This window comes from Scardinius erythrophthalmus, assembly GCF_964197995.2.
Source record: "Scardinius erythrophthalmus genome assembly, chromosome: 20".
In the NCBI taxonomy this organism is placed as follows: domain Eukaryota; kingdom Metazoa; phylum Chordata; class Actinopteri; order Cypriniformes; family Leuciscidae; genus Scardinius; species Scardinius erythrophthalmus.
Window position 1 is genome coordinate 17,124,072 of NC_138240.1, and position 19,472 is coordinate 17,143,543.

Consider the following 19,472-nt stretch of genomic DNA (forward strand, 5'->3'; position numbering starts at 1 on the left):
ACTTAAATAGAAGTAGTACTTGATAGTGTTGCTACTCGTTGTTTTGGTTCAGGAGAAACTATGGCTGCTGTTTCGGTTGCGGTTCTCGGTGACTGACTTCTGTCTAACTAAAAACATTAAATGTGCTGATGACGTGTGATGTCTTCACGAGCAGGGTGCACAGAGATATGGAAATACATATGCTAACAGACAGGTAGGACATTGTGTCATTGCATTCGTACCGAATATTCATTGCATTCGATAGTGGCCTGGTGTAAACAGGCCCTAAGACCCTGTCCGATCTGTATAGGGGGCCCATGGCAATTTTTATGATTTTTTCATTTTTTGCATAAGAATAGTGTGAACAGATCACACTCTCAGCTCATGCCATTTTTTATGAAAACACATGCACCTTAACTGCCCAAGTTAGCGAATAATGTGGGCATGTTCTACATACTCAGAGGTGCATTAATAATAATGATGTTTCTTGGCATAAATGTCTTTGGTACAGAATTAGAAACCACTGTTTAACATGCTTATGAAATTCATGTCCTCCGAGGTCCTAGTCTACAGTTGTAATTGAGCTAGATGAATATATCCCTCCTGACAGCTTGCGTGGGTTAGCAGGTCTGCTGTGTGTTTAGTAAACAGCCATGTTTAGATGTAAATGCTGTAATCTAACCAGTCATAAAGAGATTCTTACTTGAACAAGGTCAGATTTGGACTTGTCATCATATTAACATACAGCCTAGAACGTATTTAATTATAGTCTAAGCTCATTACAACTGAAAAAAGGTCTTTAACAGCACATGTAGGCACACACTGGTGACTCAGTAATTATGCTAACACTCTTAAAGTAACCAAATCATGTATAAAGGTTATGTTTGGACACTCGCTGTGCATTTTATCTATCAAGGGGGCAATAGAAGGCAAACAACTCATGTTGCTTTCAACTGTGTGAAGTGCATCATGATACACTCCTACAATATCTAACGGAATTAAATCACATTATGAGCACTCGTATGGGATTACATATGGATTACTTGAATATGTGCAGTGGATTCAAGTTGTCAATTTATAGACTGGTGTCTCTGTGGGACGTTGTCATGCTAAAGGCAGTGTCATGCTGGAGAATCTGTTTCTGTGTTGGGGGGAAACAGACATTTTAATGACTATACACTGTAAGTAACTTTGCAAATACATATCAACTTGTTCGAACCCTAACCCTACAAGTCTACTAATAATCTATTAACACTCTGAGAGTTAGTAGACATGTATGTGCAACGGTACTTATAGTCAACAGAATGTGACCATCAATATTAAAGTGAAACCAAAAGGCTTTTGGTTAGCACAGTTCTGTTCAAAACGGTGGAGAGAAAGAAAACTGCCAACATCTTTGGGCCAAATTCGTTTGCTAAACTTGTCACATGCTGCATTTTGCATTCCATATGGTACCATCATAATTACAATACCTCTTAGCAACACATGCAAATTCACTGGGTTTGTGGCTGTTCGTAAATATTTCATGATCACGTGTGTGTACATCTGTGTGTGTACATATATGACCTCAGGGCAGCTTTTAACTTGAAGCGAAGTCGAAGGTCGTACCCTTTCGAAAACATGCAAAAAGCTTGCTCACTTGATGTTATCAGAATTTTACATGATCTAGTGAGGACCTCTGATTTTTAAAGTAGATATGATAGTTAAGATGGGTTTTTTTTTTTTTTTTTTTTTTTTTTTCATATGAAAATTCATGATAATAATGTGTCCTCCTGCCCATGTAGTATGACGGACATATATGACAAGATTGATTTTATTGGGTCACTTCTTGAGAAGGTTTGATGGTTAGGGGAACACAGAAAGTAGTTTGTGTGCAGCAGTTACAACTCTTATGACACATTTATCAGACAACAGCATTTCTAAAGCACTTACTCTCATTCTGACATGCATCGTGAACACCTCTGTCCATTCAGAGTTCCCTGCACTTCACTTAGCACAAAGCCATTTATTCATATAAAAGAAAAAAATCAAGCATCAGATGTTATTACACTGCAAGCTACATTAATGCACATGTATATTGAATGGTAAAAATGGTTTGCGTTCACGTTGTGTTTTGTTTAACAGATGTGGAGTGGTCTTTATTCATGTGGACATTTCTTATTCTGTATTTTTTTTACTTGGTTTCCAGTGAAAACATTTTTAAAAATCTTTTAAAAGTTTTACCTTTTTTTATTATTCTTTTTATTTTAATTTATAGTTTAACCCTACATTAAGGCTACATTGCATTTTTTTTCAGTATTGTTTTTTTTTTTTTTTTTTTTTTTGCCAGTGGGGTAAAAGAAAATCTTGCTGGAAACCAAGAAAAAAAATACTTGAGAGAATGCCTAAAGTTTAACTTCGCTGATTTTCAACCCACTTTGTATTGTTACAATGTTGGTAGTATATGTAAATGAACAATGTTTACTCATTCTCAGAGAAATTCAGATTTATTTGTCAGAAAAAAATCCGCCGAATGACTCGTTTTGACAGCTTAAAGCCGTTTCCAGGGCTTTCGTGAAAACAACTGATTATCAGTTTGGTTTGAAATGTGCTGGGGACAGAGACGCATTCGGAAGTGCATTTTCAGAAGTGCTGGGTACAACGACGCATTCATTTTTTTTCTCTCTTTCGCGCAGGTTATGTTTTGAAAGACGATGTCCTAAAACTTAAAAAAAAAAAACTTTTACTATATTCTAATTTTGTCAATAATTATAAAAAATTCAATTTAAAGAAAGGCAGCTGTTCTGTTTGAGGTCTCTGTGACTTTAGTGCCGCTTTCAGAGCGCTCGCGTCTGTAACCGAGAACTTACACGTTGTTTTTTCCCTCATAAATGCGAACACGAAAAAATTAAATAAAATGAATATTATAATGTTTTTTTGTTGGGTCAGACAATGATTATCAAATTTCTCTCTCATATTGCTCCTCATAACCACTGAAAACGGTCAAAAAAATCGAACCAAAAGTCAAATTAATATGGACGGAAGTTAAAAGTGGTGGGTACAAAATGACTCAAGACGAAATCTGGTGGGTACGCGTACCCACCGTCCCCAACGAAATTGACGCCTATGCGACCCACGGACAGTCAGATCGAACAAGGGTTATTAACAGAAAATTGTATGGTACTTCGTAAAAATTGAACACCATGGAAATAAATCTCAGATTTCATTTAAAATATCTTTGTTTGAGTTTCGAAGATTAAAGGGCACCTATTATGCAAAATTCACTTTTACATGGTGTTTGAACATAAATGTGTGTTGGCAGTGTGTGAGCAAAACCACCCTAGAATGATAAAAATCCACCCAGTAGTTTTTTTACTATCTCAATAAATCATAAGCACTCTCTCAGAACGCCCTGTTCTAGATTTCCCTCACTGTGACGTAGAATTGAGCTAAGCCCCACCGACGTGATTTGATTGACATCTGGTTTTGGCATAGACCCCGCCTTCGGTGATCTGTGTACACCATCCTCCATTGTTTCAACGACAGCCGGTAATGTCTCCTAAGAAGTGTAGGTGTTCTGTTGTGGGATGTAAGAATGGACATACTAGTCTTCACTGACATCAGAGCCACTGAAAACGCAGCGGATGGATTTTATTTATGAAGAAAAGGCACCACTTAAACTTCCTAAATACAAGAATCATTTTCTGACTGACTGTTTTGTGAACGAGGGTCAAAGTTAATCCTCAAGTGTGGATCGTTGCCTACTGTTCGCGATCCAACGTCACCTCCAGAAGAAGTAAGTGTATTTTATGATTTTTGAGCAAATAGTCATTTCAATCGATGTCAGCCAGTTCAACAACAAATGCGTCTAAAGCTATTTATTGTCGTCGTCATAGGATGTCTCAACAAACAACGTCAGACAGTTTTATGTCACGTAGGCTATCATTTTTTTGCAGCAATTACAAATGTAAATAAATTAAGGTCTGCTCTATCTCCATAGTTAGTATATAAACGTCTATCTCCCTCCCCTTAAGAAAAAAATAAATAAATCGTTTGTACTTGGCAAACGTTATCACAGTATTTGTGTGTGTGTGTAGTTTCAAAAAATTGCGCGAACGTTATCACAGTTCGTGTGTGTGTGTGTGTGTTGCACATCCATAATTGCAAAGGAGACGCGATTAAAACTTTGTAAGTACATAAATGTATCAAATAACCATTCCGAGACGTTTAGTCCATTCTCATTCGTGTTTATTCTGTGCCGGGACTCTCTTCATCATCTGGGTCCAGCAGCAGGGCGGGGATATGCAGCTCATTTACATTTAAGTTGGTATAGACCAAAACAGCTCTTTTTAAAACAGGCCCAAAAATGACATTTTCAAATGGTTATAATAAATTAACTGTGGGGTATTTTGTGCTGAAACTTCACAAATGCATTCTGGGGACACCCAAGACCAATATTACATCTTGTAAAAAGGGGCATAATAGGTGCCCTTAGGGCTGGGCGATATGGCCAAAAAAAAAAAAAATCACGATACATTTTTTTATATCAGTCGATATCGATAATTATCACGATAAAAGTCAAATCTTTATTTCTTTCAAGTTTAAAGGCAGATTTTTGCTCCTAAGTGAAAGTTGTAGAAATCAGAGCGTTAACTGTGGTTTTAAACTACTCTTTATTGTCAGAACATATCAGGACAAACACTTGCCAAACAGGAGAACATTTCACAAATCTGAGGTAGAACATTCAAACATTTGTCATTATTCCTTAACAAAATAAATATCTTTATTGGACAATTAATTTCTTAGTTTCTGCATGTGCTAATTTTTATTTGGTAAAATGTAATATTCTGACTGTTTGAGTTTTATTAAACTTAACCATTGGTCATCCAGTATCATGCATTTAGATCATGATAACCTCACTCATGGCAAAATGTAACTTTTACGGTTTCTATGGAATTTGTATGAAAAACAGTAGCCTAAATACATTATTAAATACTGTAATTATTTTCCACCAGTCCTTTAATACATCGTCTACATTAATAATATAATACAATTCAATATGTATATATCCCACATTTCATGGTGCAGTTAATATTACTAGGCTAATGCCACATTAATCCATGGTAAATGATGGGAATTTGTAGACGGAAAAGCCTTCTGACAGTATCGTTGCGCACAGTGTTTCTCCTGTTTGTCAGCGCTGTTTCATCTGCCTTTAAACTGGTTTAAATCACTGAGACATTTGTGTTCTTGCTGAATTCAATTGCTTCTCACTGGATCTCGTGACGAGAACGATCAGAGTAAACGCATCGTGAGCTCGCGCTGGCTGCCGTTTGGACTTTGAGCCGAGCTTATAAATGGTCCGTGTGGCGCGCGGGTCAAATGAGTTTCGTTCCGCTTTTGGCGCATAAACATCATCGAACATTTATCGAACTCTTGATATCGTTTTATCGAGAAAAATTATATCGCGATAATAATCGTTATCGTTTTATCGCCCAGCCCTAGGTGCCCTTTAACAAAAGTCTTACGGGTTCGGAACGACATGAGGATTAGTAATTGATGACCATTTTGTTTTTCATTTTTGGGTGAACTAACCCATTAAGTGAATCAATAAAATACCGTTTGACTAGCGAGTACCACCGTGATAAAGATGCCGTTGAAATGGTACATGTTGGCAAGTTCTCTCTAAATAAATTGTCACATTGGGGGTGTGCTGTCCGCCTAACTTTGCTCTTTTATCTTCTGCCCCAGTGCGTATGTTTCTTTCATCATACTGTATGTCTGAACCCAGCATGCTAGCTTTACTATCTCGCAAGCTATGACTAAAGAGATGTGTTCTGATGTGTACCTCGTGGTTTATTTACTTTTATTTTGATGATTCACAGCGTTGAATGTTCCAGAGTGGCTGTGTGCTGCGATAGCGGTTCTTCAGAGCGGTAAACTGTATGAAAATGCATGGCAGTATTTGCTAGCGAGCCTCATAATGGGATAGTTAATGGCTTAAATAAATAGCAGTCATATACTGTACAGGTAACACACATATACACACACTATATATATATATATATATATATATATATATATATATATATATATATATATATATATATACACGCATACCCAAACCTGGCAGGCCTGGTGTGGTGAAAGGGAAATAAAGGTGACATGCTGCAAGGAACTGCGATCCAGCGAAACGAATAACATGTTTTTCCTTAAGTTATTTATCGCCAGAGTGCTTTTGGAAAGAATGGAAATAAATAAATAAAACTAACAGCTCTCATCAGAAGCTACAATCTCCAGCTCTCAAGGTGCTGCAGAGATTTAAGGCTTTACAAGGTAGCAATGTATAAACCTTTGAATGTTCAGCACCAGTGGTTTCAAAGGGCTTATTTGAAGTTGCTTTAACTGCTGAGAAACGACGAACTGGAGAGGTAAATTTTCAGTTGGCTCTGAAAAAGCCAGAGTTATCAAAACAGGAAAAAAAAATTAGCAATCTTATTTCCGGCTTTTTTTTTTTAAAGAACATTTCAGACCAAAGAAAAGTTGTCTTTGAACTCTTTTTGTTGTTGTTGTGTGTGAACCATGAAACAACTAGAGATTTACATCTTGTCAACAACAACACAAATATGGGACTGTTTCTTCCAATCTGCTAAATTAAAGAAATTTTTTTTCTCTTCTCACTTAAAGGAATAGTTCACTTTTCTGTCATCATTTACTCACCCTCAAGTTGTTTTAAACCTGTATGAATGTCTTTATTCTGCTGAACACAAAGGAAGATATTTTGAAGAATGTAGGTAACCAAACAGTTGATGGGTCCCATTGACTTCCATAGTATGTTTTTTCCTACTATAGAAGTCATTGGGGTCCATCAACTGTTTGGTTACCTACATTCTTCAAAATATCTTCCTTTGTGTTCAGCAGAATAAAGACATTCATACAGGTTTAAAACAACTTGAGGGTGAGTAAATGATGACATAATTTTCATTTTTAAGTGAAATATTCCTTGTATGTGTCTACTTTGTGTGGCAAAAGCGAGATAAAACAGAATTAAAAGTATATATAATGTATAAAACAGAATAAAACAGTATAAACGTTTGTATAGTATATATAATGTATACAGTATATAGTATTCTATGAGTTAGCTATTTATACTGTATGTTGCTTTTCCCAAAAAAAGGTAGCACTTTACAATACAGTTTCATGTGTTCGCATATGGTAAGTTAACTATATGAACCTTATTTTGATGACTGAAAATGATTTTTAAAAGTTACAGTTTAACTATAACAACACTGTTCCTTAAGTCCGGAAGTATTTTTACATGGAATAATAAACATGGAATCACCATGCAGTGATGTATATCCATTTATATTGCTATCGTTATCATAACGTCTTGATACTATCATTTAGTGTGAAGGAGTAATAGCCAGCAGGCAAGTGTTTCGCATTTGGGAAAAAACCTTCTGACATTCTTGGCCTTCTTCAGCCAAAGTGTTGACAAGATGTGTATACACTCATCCTCAGATATATCTACAAGGCTCCTAACAGCCATGAAGGGCACTTCACTGTTTCATGACAGCTTGTGCCACTTCGGAATCCACTTAATTCGGAGAGTCCTGGTTGCTCAGATCCAGCAACTGGAAATCCAAACACACACAAGTTATTCGACCCTTTGAACATCTACTTTGAACATATGTAATTTTCTTGCAAATAGCTATTGAAAAACATATTATATGCAGTTATTTCTTGAAGATAACAACGTAAGTATTACTTTCTTTCATGCACAAACATCTCTGACACAAACGAGAAACACATTCCCGCTTTAAAAGCTTTTGTCTCCCTCATACACGCATTCTCTCTGTTTCTGTCTCTCAGTATGTGTTAGCTCACAGCGAGGGGTTGCGAGGAGTGTGTAGCCCCTGGCCTGCTGCTGAATCAAAAGCAAGCAGTGAGGAACCTGCTGGAAATGGGGCTTGCTGATTTGATGTGCGTGGCAGGGCGGCTTTGAACCCCAGTTGCTGGGTGTGCAGATAAAAGCTACATTACCGTCCTGCTCATTTTCTAAAGATCAACATCCTGCAGCCACAGAGAATGGCATTTCAATCAGCACACGCTAAAGCACTGACATTCCACGATTCTGTACTCACTGCCAGTCATATCTGATAACAGTAGTCTGTTCTGTGGCAGCCATACCTCCTATCAAAGTTCTGCTTACTGCCGGTCACATTTCATCACAGATCATTACCAGTGCAGGACTGAGCTTGGGTGAGGGGCAACGTTTTTCTTTAACATGGCCAATGTCAAGGATTCCCAAACTTTTGTCAGCCAAACCCCTTTGACCTAAAATATTTACTTGATATTTTACCCCCTGAAATTTTAAGGTAATATTTCAATAATTTAACTAAGAATTCCATGTTCACGGTTCTGGTGTCGGTTAATGTTCACATGACATGGAGAGAAAATATTTCATGTGTTTTTGTATGTGTTATTTTTTATTTTTTATTCGTTTTTTCTTATTTTAAGTTTAAGTTTATGATTTAATTAATTAGCATTTCATCAACTCATGAACCCCCTGCAGTTTCCTCATAAACTACTCATACAGTACAGCTTATTATACAAACTTATTATGCAAAAGTTGTAATCATGTTCTTGTTTTGTGGCAATCTTTTACAAGCAAGCACAACCAAGGTATCTGGTGTTTGAAGCATAATATTTATTTTTTTATCAGTGGTTTTTGTAAAAGTGGTTTTGTAAAGGTTTTTGTAAAAGTCAGTTGCATGCAAATCAATTCTTTCCTCCGGATTAGGGCTTCACAATTGATCAAATTAATAATTAAGATTATCACAATGGCAAAGACTTTTGTATTTCATTTACTGTATGTCTGCTTTCCCTGCGTCAAAATGGTCTTTGTGAACATGAATCCAATGGCTAATCAAAGCTGTTTAAATTAGATTTGATTTATTTATTTTAATTTATACTGTAGATTATAACCAGTGACTACAACTAGTCCAAATCAGCATCTGATTCACAAATTATTTAAGTTTCACTTCTATTTGCAGTCACACATAAAAATGGGTGTTGAATAAACATCACATGACATTCAAAAATAAGCTTTAGAATTTAGATAAAATGCAATTTGCAATTATTTTGTTGTAGTAATGTGATGCTGCATGCTATAATGTAGATGGTGCAACAGCCAATACACACTTCAACTTGACCTGAGAAATTGAGAACGCAGTGATCAACAAGTTGACATGGTGTAAGGTTTATTCTGCAGCAAAGCCAGCTTTGTTAATATAATGAGAGTACAGAAGTCAGGGCTCAAACAGTTGTTATGTGTGAACTTGCAGCGACAGCCTCAGTGATTATGCCCTATATGCCAAATAAGCCTTGCAAACATAGTCAAGGGTCACAGTTTGTGGAAAGAGAATACAGTATGCGGTTTTCCTCTGTCATAATTGTGCATCCCTCAGAGTCCCCCCAAAAAATCTAGTTGTATTTGAAATAGTCATACATTCAATCTCTCCTATGCTGCACTGTGCACAGAAACACATTTTTTTTGTTGTTGTATCTCCACACACCAGCACATAATCTTTCAGGAAGTCGGTTGTAGTCGACTTTCTCAGCTCGCTTCAGCTCAGAGAATAATTTTAGCATAGAACGTTCTGATTAATCCTTAACAGCACTGTATTTTGACACTTTTGCATTTCCCTTTCTGCAGCTTAGCATTGCTCACATATCCATGCAAGTGTGAGATTGGACTCTTTATTACTTTAGATCCTTATTTTTATATTTATCATTACAGTAGTATTTTCCTAAGCGGTAACTTCAAACTTCAAATTTAGCTGGCCTCCTGTAGCTGTGTTCAGTCTAATTTATATAAATTTTCAGACTCATTATTTTTCGCATTCATTTACTTTAGCAGGCTCCAGGCCAGAGTTACTGCATCAGTCTTGAGCACTCTGTGTTTTTTCTCTAAACTGTAGTGTAAAAAAATAGCTTTTCTTCATTTATCCTGCTTCTTGTTGTAACAGATTTGCTTCAGGATATCAGAAGTACTGTAGGCTATAGAGGATAGGAGGTTGCCATACCGTCTATCTTCACTACGATTTATATTTAATTGCACTACCATCCAGTTTTCTGTGTACAAACCTATCTTTTTGAAGCACTGTTGAATATGGAAATGAGCTTTTTAGTCGATTGCCTTGATTTTGAACAAATGTTCTCACCGAGAACTCTTACAGATGTTGGTTTTGTTGGTGTGATTATTTTTCATTTCACTGATGTGCTTGGGTATGAAGATAATTAGTCAAAATTTCAGCCTTGTTTCATTTAGAAACTGAACAGAAAACTGCAAGTTTTATCATTCTGAAAATATAATCTGTTCTGCCTGAAGGATACGTTGATGTGACCTTGTCAGCTTGAAAGGGCTGATAAATAAAATATATTTTATTATTATTCATAGGTATTCATACTGCAGTTAACACATACATTTTCGGATATTTGGACAATGTTTAAGTATTTAAATATGCACAGATTTAGGAATGTAAAAGTTTTAACAAATAAAATGTATATTATATTTGTATAGTTACATTTTACTGTTTTATGTTTATTATATATGATTATTTATATTAAGATTAGTCCGTTTAGATTAGTAAATGTGATGGCATTGAACAGTCTTATTTATAAAAAATAAAAATAAAAACCTGTTAATTCATTTAGTGAATAAGGTGCAAATAAACAATAGTTGGCGTAATTCATTCTTCTAGAATTACTGCCCGTTATTCAGTCAGCTGAAGGAGCTGGTCGAGTATTCTCTGACATTTGCTTAAACTGAAGTGCAAAATCTCTGAGGTTTACATTGCAGATGAAGGAAGTAGTGCCATTTAAATAGGACACTCCCTAACCTTAAAGTCTGCTAACCTAAGAAAGATGATCATAAGAACTGTGTAAGCCAACTTTTCTATCATGGACTTGTTTGCTGAAATTAAAATTGCACAAAGTTTGTGTGGAGCAGAGAGTACACACCCTGCGGGACATATGTATGTGAGTCATCTAAAAACTTTCTTTAATAAGACAGCTCATCTCAGCGGACCCCCTACAGAAACAGAGTTGTCAGATACCTTATTGAGTGCTGAAATGCTTGGCACTTTCCACACAAGGCTGGAATGAAACGGGAAGCCACAAGGATAGATGGGACTAATTTTTAACGGATTTCACTGTAGCTGCGAGCCTTGGATTGTGCAGATCCATCAATATTGCGGTGTGTGGTACTTTTAGAGGAGCCGCTGTCATCTGTGGCTGTTGAATTAGCAGGGATCTGAAATGCAGAATAAACAGACGTGTTTTAGCTCTGACTGTGGTGACTGGGGAAATGTAGATTTGACATTACAATTGATGGCCTTTTTTGTCTGTCTCATAGTGAGATTTTTATTTATTTTTATCAGTAAAGTCTCAGTTGTTTGAATCCTGCACACCCACACCGGATGAATCCATTTGTTTCCAGTTTGTCAGAGTACTGCACTACTGAAGACGAAGCTCTTTTGTTCAAAGCATATACAGGAAGATAAGAAACACATTTTACATTACAAACGAAACATGACATTGGGGCAGGTCATAACATTCTCACACAAATAAATGCAATGACATCTAAATGTATCTAAAACATACACGATGTGTACAAATCTACAATGTCTACTAATACAAATAAGATGATATATATATTTGCACAGCATATATATTAATATATTCATATTTAATAAATTCAATATCCAGACATATAAAATTAGAGAATATGTCTTGAAAATGTTGAAAAAATAATACTCTTTAGGCCTAATGCTGTAAGATTCATCCTTTAAACAAGAAACAACTATTTACACACACTATTTTTTGGTTTGAACCAGAGGCCTCAGCATTTTTGGCAGCATTAAAGTCAGTAAATAAAATGAAGAATCAATGTTTAATAAACAGAGACACAGATCTATTTTAAGCCTAATACCAACCAATCTAGAAAGTGTCTGGATAACAAAGGTTGTGTCACTTATAAAGAGCGAAATATGTGTATTTTCTAAAAAGACAGCACAGTCATCAGCCTTTTCTGCTTTTTTCTGCTGTTTCCTCTACAGGTGGTGAGGTGCCCTACACGACTTTGGCTACAAGGATGATGATGGGGGTTTGGTGGCTTTTTGCTCTGATAGTCATCTCCTCCTACACAGCAAATCTGGCTGCCTTCCTCACTATCTCCCGCATCGAGAACTCCATTCAGTGAGTACACGCATTTATACATGTCACTCTTGCAGCTAGCGTCAAACACTGTAATCATCATTCTCACAATAACAAAATAACAAACAAGTTGTGGCTTTCAATCTTCATCTCAACTTCATCTTCAACTTCAGTCTCAGTTGAAAATGCTGTGTAGTTTAAGCATATACTAACAAAGGCATGCATTTCTGGGAGCATTGATTAGTTTTGGATAGGAATGGTATTAATTGAGCAGCATTCTTCAAATGAAAACACATAGAATATACAACACATATAATACACAGAAATACATCACATTCTTAAGCTACAAAAAAAAAAAGAACAAATCTGTTTGTGTCTAATATTGTTACAAAAACACACAATTCCAAGCTGTGTGTAAATGAACACTCACAAGACCTCAACACTGTTTATGGTGCTCAGACTTCTGCTGTGTGTGTGTGTGTGTGTGTGTGTGTGTGTGTGTGTGTGTGTGTGTGTGTGTGTGTGTGTGTGTGTGTGTGTGTGTGTGTGTGTGTGTGTGTGTGTGTGTGTGTGTGTGTGTGTGTGTGTGTGTGTGTGTGTGTGTGTGTGTGTGTGTGTGTGTGTGTGTGCCTACTTAAGCATATTTTGGGGACAAATTTGTACCCAGAAGTGAGCTAAACCTGACAAAACATCTCAAAACCTTATTTTGTGGGTGTTCTCATTTGCCAAATCAGTATAAAGGTAAAGTAAATACTTTTTTCTTTCTTTCTTTTTTTTAAATGCAGAAAGTTTTCTCTTTAAGGTTAAGATGTGAGTTTTTCAGTTATGTTTTAGTATTTATAGCTTTATATAAAAACAAAAGTGTAAGTGTGTATATATATATGGTTTATGAGGACACAAATGTGTATAATGACGTGTATCACTTCGTGTGTCCAAACGGCTTAAAAAACATACTAAACAGTATTTTTTTTTTTTTTATCATTAAAAAATTGCTGAATGTTTTCTGTGATGGGTAGGTTTAGGGGTAGGGTTAATGTAAGGAGGATAGAATATACAGATAATTAATTGATTATTAATTATGATCAATACCATTACACCACCTCACACTAATAGTATTCTGCCATTTAAATAAAAAAGAGTAAGCCATTTGAGTCTGTTTCAAGTGGTCAAAAATTCTACTCTTTCATAACATTCATAATTAGTTTTTTGTTTCTTTTTATGCTTGACAAGACTAATCACAAATTACATATCCGGCCGTCACATAAAAAAAAAAATGTTTGTTTAGTTTTTTTGGACTGTTTATAGAAATGTCATATTCTTGACTCTTGAATGCTAATAACGGAAGGCCATAATTTTCATAACAGGAAGAGCGGCAGCCACATTTTAGTAAATGTTTGAAATGTTCCACCTCGTCATAAATTAAATTTAATTATAAAAACACTTCAAAAATCACCTTTTTAAAACGTAAAAAGGACTCTTTGTCTGTCCGTCTCTTTGCTCTCAACCAGGCAGGTTAAATAAATTACCAGTGCAGAAATGTCTGACGTCATTCTCACTGGAATGATAAATCTAATTTGTGGCACAGGAAATTAAAACAGGGAGTTGCATGCCCGCCGGAGATCTTCCACAAACGCACACACACGCACACACACACACACACACACACACACACACACACACTTGTATATGTGGCTTACAGGGACTTTCCATAGGCACAATGGTTTTTATACTGTACAAACCTGTTTTATGAAAATTATTTATTTATTATTGATATGAGTTGTTATTTATAATAATTTTCATAAAACAGGTTTGTACAGTATAAATTGTGCCTATCACAATGGTTTTTATACTGTACAAGCCTGTTTTATGAAAATTATTGAATTTTATTTATTATTATTATTATTGTTATTATAAAATGTTTATATGAAATACAATAAATATACATATTAAATGTAATACTGTTTACGTTCACTTAAAACATAACTTACTGTCTTTACGGGATTGCTGGCCAAGACCGTCATTTTGACATACTTTGTGTGTATTTGACTGTTTAAGTGCAATAAGCAGCAAAAAATAACTCAATTTAGTACTGAGAGGCGGCTTTATATCTGCGTAATCATGTAACAGCAACAATATTCATCCGGAGCAAATGAGTGAGCGAGGGGAGGCGGTTTGTGTGTCAACTCGCTGTTGGAGAGATGAGAGAGCGAGAAAGCGCAGCTGGTATCGGGTATCTATTCTGCGGGAAATGAGTATTGGAAGCATTTCAGATATTTCAGTATCGATATGTATTGAAAAATCTATATTTTTGATAACACTAAGTAGCTCTTAGTTTATTATTTCAAATGCCCTTTTAAAAGACTACAATTAAAAAATGTATGTATTATATATAAATTTAACCCACCAAAGTTGCTAGTGGGGCTCACTGTGTTAATACACCACTGCAGAAATCCACCCGCACTTGGGTGTTAATGTTAATATATATTAGGGCTGGGGGAATTAACGTGTTCCTGTTGTGGCTGCTATTGTGAGTGTGCCAAACCAAGTCACCCTATCATGACGGAGAAGGACAAGGATGGAGTTTTAGGAAGAATGTTTGCATTTAAAAAGTTGCCTGATGGCGCGTTTGACAAAACAAAGATGGTGTGTACAATTTGCAAAGCTGAATTCAAATACCATAGAAGCAATTTGTCTTTAATATATCATTTAAAAGCAAAGCACCCCGTTGCTAGCAATTGCTTTTTTAAATTCAACTGGCACTTTAACATTTTGTTGTTGTTTTTATATTGTTGGTGCATATAAATAAATTATTCATTTTGGCCAATTGGCTTAAGTTCTAATCTAATCTAGACTTTCTGATGACCTTGATGGTTTTAATATCAAACTTACCCATTTTATGTGATGGGAACAACTACTCTGTGGTTCTGAGGAGAGTCTGTTTACAGTTCACAAGATGTCATTAAAATATTAGTTAAAAAATATACTTCCTTTGTGTTGTTTAATTTAATTAGGTAATTGTACGTTTAAATATTGATGATTACAAGCTTGGGGGAAAATGCGATTAATTGCGATTAATCACAGCAAATTGTGCGATTAATTCGTTTTTTTTATCGATTCCCAGCCCTAATATATATCTTTCACCGCAAACAAGCAGAGACGGTCCAAAGTGCGTCCGTCACTTTCAAACTTGGAGCAGGCTGCGTCCTCCGAAGGTCGCAGTATTCAATAAAATTTAGTTATTCCTCGTGCGGTGTAAAATACTGCAATTTCTTTCTTTCTTTGCAATCTAACGGTTACTTTTCTTAAATGAGACTGCCTCGATGACGGATGCAGCCTTCAAATGCGATCTCAGGAGGATGCCGCCTTCGAAATGAGATGCAGCTATAATCAAATAATCAAATTCAGCAATGACTAGCAGTGATAGAGTTAATTGTGCTTAACAATCCTCGTAATATAACCATGTAGGCGATTTGGGGAGGTGGTGTTACTAGGGAAAATGAGAGTATTTAGTATTTATTTTTTCATGATCTTGGTTTGTTTATTTTTCTTTGCATTAGATTATCATTAATGAGCCTGTGCTTAGATCGCTTGATTCTAGCTCTATGCACCTAATTAGGATTTCCATAAATTTAAATTTATTATCTTTTAATGTGTAGACGATGGCAGGGTCATTACAGAAATAATTACAGCCTAAACTCCACACCCAGGGGTCTGTTGTATTTAAAATACACCATTCAGTCAGGAAGAGCTGAAAGATTTATGAGACCAACTGGGTGGTCGGGTGAGTTCACAATTGGATAGTTTTGTCTTGAGAGGAGTTTCATTACCTAATAGATTTAAAGTCGGTGCAGTTTGTTTAGGATCATATTCTTTTGTTGCTGTGAGAATTTTAAGCCCGATGGATACTGGACAAAAAGAGGGAGTGTTAGTTCATCAGTCTCTTTTTAATCGACTTTACTGATCCTAACCCAGTGTTAATTAAATCAGAGCAACATCAACTTATCAACAACTCTCACTTACCCCACATAGCTCTTAACCAGTTAACACAAAATCTATACATTCGCTCGTTTCATTCATCAGGCTGGTCCTCAAGGAATTCAGATGAACACTTTGCACTTATTTGATAATGAATGCATTTATGTGAAACTTTTGCATCAAGGCTGAATTCTGCCTGCAGAGTCAAATTTAACTCTGGAAATAGAGTATTTTTTTAGTTTTGTTTTACAATATGTACATGCTGGCACCATGATGGCTTGGATTCAGCTGTAGATGTTTAGAGAAAGAGAAATGTATCATCTTGTGATTGAGGAAAACACTTCAGTTTTGTCTTTCAGTTTGTGCTGATTGCTATTGTTTTAAATGATTTGCAAGACTGTGCCACTGATTTGCTGGATGTAATACAGCTTAGCAAAAAAGAAACACATCCCTGATGTTCCCTTTTATCCTGAAACAGCATGAAAATGTTTTTTTTTTAACAGAGAAAAGTAATAAAGACTGTTCTGCAGCCTTAATGTTTAAATCTGCTTACAATGCGCCCTTGTAAGGAAGTGCATTTGAATATTCATACATATTGTTACATCAGTTTAGAAATATAAAAATGGTTTAGGAAACAGACTGTTCAATGCGGCTGTGAGATGGCGTCCATCTGTGAAGGTGAAGGAGGGCCAGGCTACAGGCTTCTCAAGTTTTGTTTTTTTCTGCACTCACAGTTTCCCATGCCAGTTTGCCTGCGGTCTGGCTAGGCATAGTCACTCCGTGCCACAGATGACAGTTTTCCTGGCCAAAGCAAAAAGATCAGCTAAGCGGCCGCAGCATTTGAATGCCGCCAGATGGTCACCTATAAAGGGTGTGAAAAAGCATATACACAGATAGATTGCTATTCTTAAGGCTAATTGAATTTTGCAGTAACAAGAACTCAATGCTGCATTGCAAATGTTCCACTGGTATTACAAATTACAGAGATAGATTAAACTTTGTAAGTCATCTGTTTGCTAGTGTACTTCTAAACATAAACTGTTTTCTATTTTAATATATTTTCAAATGTAATTTATTCCTGTGGTTCCTGAATTTTCAGCATCATTACTCCAGTCTTCAGTGTCACATGATCCTTCAGAAGTCATTCTAATATGCTGTTAAACTCCATAAATGTGCTCAATAAACATGTCTTATTATTTTCAGTTGAAAACAGTTGTGCTGCTTAAAAGAACACGCCGACTGTTTGGGACTTTTTCTATTTCACCGTATCCCCCAGAGTTAGATAAGTCCATACATACCCTTTTCATCTCCTTATCTAACTATGGGGGATACGGTGAATAACCTAAAGTCCCAAAAAGTCGGCGTGTTCTTTTAAGCAGCACAACTGTTTTCAACTGAAAATAATAAGACATTTTTATTGAGCTTTTATGAATATGAAGTTCCAAAGAAAAGCATTAATTTGAAATAGAAATGTTTGTAACATTGTCTTTGCTGTCTCTTTTGATCAATTTAACGCGTCCTTGCGCATTTTTAATTCATTAAAAACGTATATATTTTTAAACCTTTGAACGATAGTCTATTTATAATATTATAAATAAATAACTGTAAGCACTGCATTAAAACAGAAGACAAATATAACAATAATACAAATTAAGTAATTCATAATAATGAATTATTTTGAATTAATATCAAAGACAGTTTATGGCGGGGTCAGGTTATTTTGTATGTTCTGCCCAAACTTCCTGTTTTAATAAGGAAGACAGGGGTGAAAACTTGTAATGCTGTTTTATTAAGTGCACTGTGACCTTGTTTGAAGGACTTGCATTAGCCTTTGCTGTCTATGGCATTAGCACTGAAAGCGTAGACCGTCACAGACGGACCTGCATTGCTCAGTAGCCCTGCAGTGGTGTTTTATAGTACTGCAGGGTACTCACAGGTCACTTTTATGGCTATTCTCCATGCAAATGACACCCAACACATAACCATAATTCTCAGGGAGGGGCGGGGATTAAGTGGCGGGATTAATTAGGAGCAATAAAAGATTAACGTTTGTGGGCAAGTTCATTAAACCTTCAAAGGATGCCAGCGGAGTTAAGCACTAGAAGAAGACGACAGCTGTCTGATGTAATAATATTTGATAAATTAGAGGTCAGTCTGATTATCTGCGCGAATCTCAACGGCACCAACCCATGCTCTCCGCTGTCAGTAACGTACTGCTTGAATGTATATAAATATTATTATATAGTGAATGTTGAATATTGATACAATGCGAAAGCACTCATTTGTATCCTTATCAGTTTTCAAAATGAAGTGAGACTTTTGAAACTCTTTGATGAACTGCAGTATGATGATGATGATGATGATGGCGTGAAGGGAAACCAAGAAGGCTTCATCTTTATTGTGTTTTCCAATTATTCGCTTAATATAAATACTACTGCAGGGAATTAGTGTCCCTTGGTTGGCTAACTTTTAATTAGATGTAAGATATTAACACAAGTTGCTGAATAAACAGTATTTGATATAACATAAGTGGGTGAGCAACAGTCTGCGCAGCAGAGCCGCTGGATAGATTTAAACTCACTTACATTGGCCCAATTAAGCTCAAGCGTGTGGGTATTCATGCATTCACATTGTAGATTTTTCAAATAATGTTTTAATCGTAAAATTACTATGCCCCCAGGCATCAACCCAATAATGTTGTTTTCTAAATATCTTTGATTTGAAAATGTTTCGTTGTTCCCCTACAGGTCACTGCAGGACTTGGCTAAGCAGACAGACTTGCCGTACGGCACGGTTCTGGACTCCTCCGTTTACGACCAGGTCCGCAGTAAAGGCATGAACCCTTTTGAGAGGGACCCGATGTACTCACAGATGTGGAGGATGATCAACCGCACAGGAGGAGCTGAAAACAACGTGGAGGAATCAAAAGAAGGCATCCGGAAGGTAGGACGCTTCCGGCGCTGTGACTACCGACACCATTTATCTAATTACCGTGCTTAACTGCAGTACAGTGCTAATGTTCTCTGAATAGAGATATCAAAGTAAAATTGCACTAATGCGACTCAATGGTGCTTGAGTTATGAGTGATTTATCTCTGAGAATTCCCCCACTGAATTCCCATACTAATTAGTTGCGGGTTAATGCCTTATTTGTTAACCCATGTTTTTTATTCCTCTCTTCCAAGCGTGTTTTCATTTGAAATTTTAAACGAGCTCGAGCACTGCAATTAAAAAGGCTGGTAGGCAAGTGAAGTATGAAGGCAGTCTGTGCTGCCTTCAGATCTTGAGAGTATCCTAAAGAGTAAATGGCTTAGAGTGTTT

The 19,472-nt window shown here is 36.2% G+C and overlaps 1 protein-coding gene across 1 annotated transcript in view; it reads left to right on the forward strand.

Annotated features, from left to right (window-relative positions):
- grid2 (glutamate receptor, ionotropic, delta 2) overlaps positions 1-19,472 on the forward strand; it is a gene marked incomplete at both ends in the record, with an annotated part of 472,158 nt that overhangs the window by 404,964 nt on the left and 47,722 nt on the right. Inside the window, 2 exons of the mRNA XM_081348596.1 lie at positions 12,081-12,219; positions 18,900-19,095. Of these exons, the coding sequence (XP_081204722.1) occupies positions 12,081-12,219; positions 18,900-19,095 (335 nt within the window). The remainder of the gene's footprint in view (positions 1-12,080; positions 12,220-18,899; positions 19,096-19,472) is intronic.